Source organism: Mus pahari, chromosome 10 (assembly GCF_900095145.1).
Source record: "Mus pahari chromosome 10, PAHARI_EIJ_v1.1, whole genome shotgun sequence".
In the NCBI taxonomy this organism is placed as follows: domain Eukaryota; kingdom Metazoa; phylum Chordata; class Mammalia; order Rodentia; family Muridae; genus Mus; species Mus pahari.
Window position 1 is genome coordinate 94,296,668 of NC_034599.1, and position 5,391 is coordinate 94,302,058.

Here is a 5,391-nt window from a genome sequence, read left to right on the forward strand (position 1 = left end):
CACACACACACACACACACACACACTGGATCATGAAGGGCGGTGACCAGGGACAAGATATTTGTCGTTTTGAAGGGGTGGGATGGATAGCCCTGGGCTGACTAGGAACTGCCTGTCTTCCCTCTCTCTCCTATCACCCCCATCCCCGTCTCCCTCATCAGACATTTCATATGTCAGATAGTGCAGATATCTGAAAGGATGTCCTCCAAGAGTTTCTGATGATGAGATATGGAAAGATTTCTTTCTTCCTCGTATTCCTGTTTAAACTTTGTATAATAAATTGTCCCTAATGTTTAAAAAGAGAGTGCTTAAAAAAAAAAAAACAAACTTAATTCTAGCAAATCAGCTTACTTTTAGCATTCCCTACCATCTCTCTTGCTTAAGAAGATAAATTAGATAGATAGATAATAAATAGATAAGAAAAAGAAAAACATTTCCAAGTTCTCTCTCCTCAGGAATGACCTTGAACTAATTATTTATCCAAGAGCCGGCCCTCTCTCAAGAACAAAGAGCAGTCTTTGCAGCCCGTTTGGCCCAACCTTCATCGCACCCACGGTGGCAGTGACAGAGGAAGCACTGCAGAGGGAGGATGGAGCAGAGGACAATATGAACACACACATAGCGGCAACTCTGTTAATGGGTTTCTCACCAGGAAGATGTCTGCGTAGCCAGCCAAAGACTCCACCCCCTCCTGGATTCTGGCGCCCCCGGAGTCATTGAGCCCGATCACTGGAGCCCCCACTGTTATGGCCTGGTCCATGATCTAAAACGGTATAGAAAAGTCTTATGAGACATCTGCTCTGGTTACCAAAAACAGCAATGACAAAGCCCCTTGCTGGGCCAAGGAGATGGCTTGTGTATTAGTGGGTGAAAATGTCACCAGACTTAAAGGGGACACGGCCTGTGCCCTCACAGGCCAAGTCCAGCTGCCCATCCTCAATAGCCCATTAACGGAGCCACATGAATAATGAAAAGCAGAAAAGGGAGATTTATTCAGTGTGACCACACAAGGAAGACAGACAAAGGGATCCAGGATCCACCCACCCTAAGTCCATCTACAGGGGTGTTGGCAACACACAAGGCGTGTGTCACTGGGCAGTCCAACAGGTATGGTTCCTGCCCCCGGCCCAGCTCCTAGTCTTTCCTACAAGGTCATTTGATGAGTTGTGAATCCTTCTCCAGTGTTGTGGGATATCCACAAGAGAAGACTACTCAGACATGGGTTTAAGTCTTTATTAGCTGGCTGTCAACTATATTGTGTGTTCAGGATCCCTGTGTAGCCCTGAGCCTTTCTCAATGTGAGTTTTGAGAACAAAAACCGTGTTCTAGGTTGACATACTTCACTTAATAAGAACGTTTAGCCAGAAGCTAAACTACAAAAGCCAAAAAGCAAGACTACTATACTGCACTTAGAGACTTTTCCAGTATGGTCTTTGATAGATCAGGTCTGGTTTTTTGTTTTTTTTTTTTTTTTTTTTTGGTTTTTCAAGACAGGGTTTCTCTGTAAAGTCTTGGCTGTCCTGAAACTCACTCTGTAGACCAGGCTGGCCTTGAACTCAGAAATCCACCTGCCTCTGCCTCCGGAGTGATGGGATTAAAGGCATGCGCCACCACGCCTGGCTCTGTTTTCATTTTTTGGCAGGTGGTGCTGTCTATATGCTGAGTTTTACGACCTGAATGGCATTTCCATCATGGAATCAGTTGTGCTAAGGTCTGAGGGTCTGAGGCCTTTTATACCAAGAGACAAGTTCCTCCTCTGGATGCCACCAGGGTTTCAGCCATTTCTCTCCCAGTAGGACATTCTTAGGAAGTTTACACTTCTTGCAGCTCATTCTTTCAACAGTCCAGTAGCCAAAGAGGGGTGCATGGGTGTCTCTTTTTATTAGTAATTCTTTAACCTTCCTAATGTTGTGACCCTTTAATACACTAGCCCATATATTAACCAGAGATCAGGCCCACTGCGACAGATTTTCCTCCTGGGTCACCAGTTCTGACAGCTTCATGTGCAGCGTCCCTTAGATAGTTAGTGAAGCACATTTACTTCATTATGTCATGTGACCATGACAACCGAAGCAGTAAAAAAGGAAAACCAGGAAGGTTTAAATGTATTTGGCTAGCCTGGCCATGAAGATGCATGCCTTTAATCCCAGCACTTGGGAGTCAGAGGCAGGCAGATCTCTGTTTGAGACCAGCCTGGTCTATGGAGAGAGTTCCAGGACAGCCAGGGCTACACAGAGAAACCCTATAAATAAAATAAAATAAAATAAAAATAAAAAAAGGAATTGGGGGCAGGGGCTGGAGAGATGGCTCAGAGGTAAAGAGCACTGACTGCTCTTCCAAAGGTCCTGAGTTCAAATCTCAGCAACCACATGGTGGCTTGCAGCCATCCGTAATGAGATCTGACACCCTCTTCTGGGGTGACTGAAGGCAGCTACAGTGTACTTACATATAATAAATAAATAAATCTTTTTAAAAAAAAGGGGGGGGGGAAATTGGGTTAAGGTCTCTAGAGTAACATATGTCTAAAATCCAGGTAGCTCAGTTACAGAGGAAAACTTACCCAGCTATTAATAATTTAATATTACTTCCAAAATTCTCTAAACACCAACATCACACCTCCGACCATCTCAGTCTAGTGGGCTGTATCTGGGGAGCTTTTCGTGTTTGGTTGGCTGCTTGAGGTTCTGTTTGTGTTCAAGTTTCTTCATCAGCAGAATTCGGGTTTGACTCTAAGGTCTGGTCTGGTTAGGCACGTATCCTATCACAGAGCTCTAAGCTCTGTCCTCCAGAGTGTTTTTAAACCTTCATGCAGGGGCTGAAGAGATGGCTCAGTGGTTAAGAGCACTTGCTCTTGCAAAAAGACCCCAATTCAGTTCCTAGAATCCACAGGGCAGTTCACAACCACCTGTAACTCCAGTTCTAGGGGATGCAACACCTTCTTCTGGCCTCTGCAGGCACCGGGCACACACAGCACATAGACATGCATATAGACAAAAATAAAGAAATCCTTTTTTATAAAAACAAAAACAAAACAAAACACTGTTATATCATGCCATCTTTGTACTGCTCTTTACATTTTAATGCCTGGACTCTGTGCCTAGATCTTTTCTTGGGATTCCCAGAATCTCAATGTTGCTGTGAATGCCCACAAGATCTGCGAACTTGAGTTAGAAAACGTTTACATTCTCCCCTGTATGAACTCTATGCGATGTCGACCGCTTCCTTTACTTATGAACACACACCTGTGCCTTTGCCATTATTGCTTCTGCTTCACAAAACTGCTGAGCACTAGGGTTTTTTCACTTGGGCCTTCTTTGAATTATACCAGTTAGAAGATTCACTGCTAAGTGCTTATTTAATGCACTAATAAGTACATATATTAATGAGCCAGACCTAGCGGTACATGCCTTGAATCCCAGCACTCGGGAGGCAGAGGCAAGTGGACAGAAGTGGGTTTGACCTAATGTTGCTTGTGTATAATGTTAACTTTGGTTCCTCCAAAACTGCTTACACGAGTGTCTACACATAACACGCTGAAGAACCCTGCTCCCAGTTGGCTCTGATTGGTAAATAAAGATGCCAGCAGGCAATGGCTGGGCAGGACAGACAGAGGTGGGACTTTTGGGAATATATGGCTGGAAGAAAGAGAGGAAGAAGAGAGTCACCATGAGAGGGGTGCGGGACAGACCAGCCATGTAAAAATTTGGCTCTAGTGGTCACTTCTCTGACTGGGTCTGGGGCAGCAGAGATGAAATACAGATTTTAAAGGATGTTAACTCCAGAATACCAGAGGGCAATGTTTGCTAGCCACAGGATTAGAAGTGTCCAGCCTTTGAGCTAGTCAATACATATCAAAATTAACTGGTGTGTGTGTGTGTGTGTGTGTGTGTGTCTGTCTGTCTGTCTGTCTGTCTGTCTGTCATTCTCAAATCCAGAGAGCTCCTGGGTGGGTCCAGCTTGTGTGCTACCCACCAGGAGCTAAAGCGGTTAACTAATTTGCAGCTACAGTGGACTCTGGGTTTGAGGCCAGCTTGGTTTACAAAGCAAGTTCCAGAACAGCCAGGACTACACAAACCCTTTCATAAAATAACAACAACAACAACAACATGTATTTCAGATTTGCTTTTGAATGCTTTCACTCCTCACAGGCAGAGGCCAGGGTGGGTGATGTGGTGTGTTTTCCTCTATCACCCTCAATCTTATTTTTTAAGACAAGAGTTGCTCAGTGAACCCAAAGCTTGATGTTCTAGCTACACTGGCTAGCCAGCAAACTTCCAGGATCTGCCTAGTCCCCAAAAGCTGGGGTTACAAGGACATGTGGTCATGCTTGGCTTTTATGTAAGAGCTGGGGATTTGAACTCTGGTCCTTCTGTTTTCACACCAAGTACTCACACCCACTGTACCATCACTCCAGCCCTCAAGCCTTGTAATCTTAGAGGTGATTATGTGCATGGAGGAATGTGAGGGTTGCCAGGAGGACAGGTTCACACATATAATCCCAGCCCTGGGGCAGAGGAAGGCAGGGAGCTAAGGGAAGATGGGAAGGGAGAGGAGAAGAGAACAGAATGGATAGCATGAATGTGGTTGTAGACCTTACCAGGGTCACACAGACACTATGAAAATACTTTAAGAAATGAGCTAAGAGTCCCCTCTGGTCAGTACCATCTTGTATGAATCTGTCCCAGCTCCATTCATTGCACCCCCAGAATACTCAGCGTGTGCCACATAAACTGGTGGAAGCACTGGATTTATTGTCAATAGTAAACACTTACTTTGCAGATCTTTTGAGCATGTGCTCCTGACAGACTGCCTCCAAAAACTGTAAAATCCTGAAAAGAGAAACAATTAAATCAGCAGGTAAACCGTAAAGACTAGGCAGAGCCGAGGACCCAATGGGAAGTGGGAAGAAATGGGAAACCCGTACTGTGAGGATGCTTCACATGCTAAAAAAAAAAAAATAGAAAAAAAAACCCCTCTAGTTCATAGATTATTCCCCAAGTTAGTTAATAAAATACCTTAACGGGAGTTCATGCAGGATCAGGGTCAAAAGACTTTGTCTTGGGTCTACAAAAATGACCCAGCTCTGGGGTAGTAGCTCAAGTGGGATAACCCTGTTAGATTCTACCAGTGCCAGAGAAAACGCCACTTCCAGGAAGTATGGATTCTGGAAAAGGCGGAAAATGAAAGGCAAACAGAGTCCCCCCCAACCCCTCCCAATTCCTGTTTCTGAAAACTTCACACTAGGGTGTCATATAAGCATGAAGATGATAGCAGCAGGGTAGTCCAGGGATAGCAGCAGGCTAGTCCAGGGGAACTGGAATCACAAGGATACCACGTGATTGGAAGGAAGGAAGGAAGGAAGGAAGGAAGGAAGGAAGGAAGGAAGGAAGGA

At 44.9% G+C, this 5,391-nt stretch overlaps 1 protein-coding gene across 2 annotated transcripts in view; it reads right to left on the reverse strand.

Moving 5' to 3' along the window:
• Pccb (propionyl-CoA carboxylase subunit beta) overlaps nt 1–5,391 on the reverse strand; it is a 53,363-nt gene that overhangs the window by 41,290 nt on the left and 6,682 nt on the right. For both annotated transcript variants that reach the window (XM_021206031.2, XM_029543449.1), the window contains exons 4-5: nt 4,772–4,828; nt 649–762 (exon numbers count right to left, since the gene is read on the reverse strand). In XM_021206031.2, coding sequence (XP_021061690.1) covers nt 649–762; nt 4,772–4,828 — 171 coding nt within the window. The remainder of the gene's footprint in view (nt 1–648; nt 763–4,771; nt 4,829–5,391) is intronic.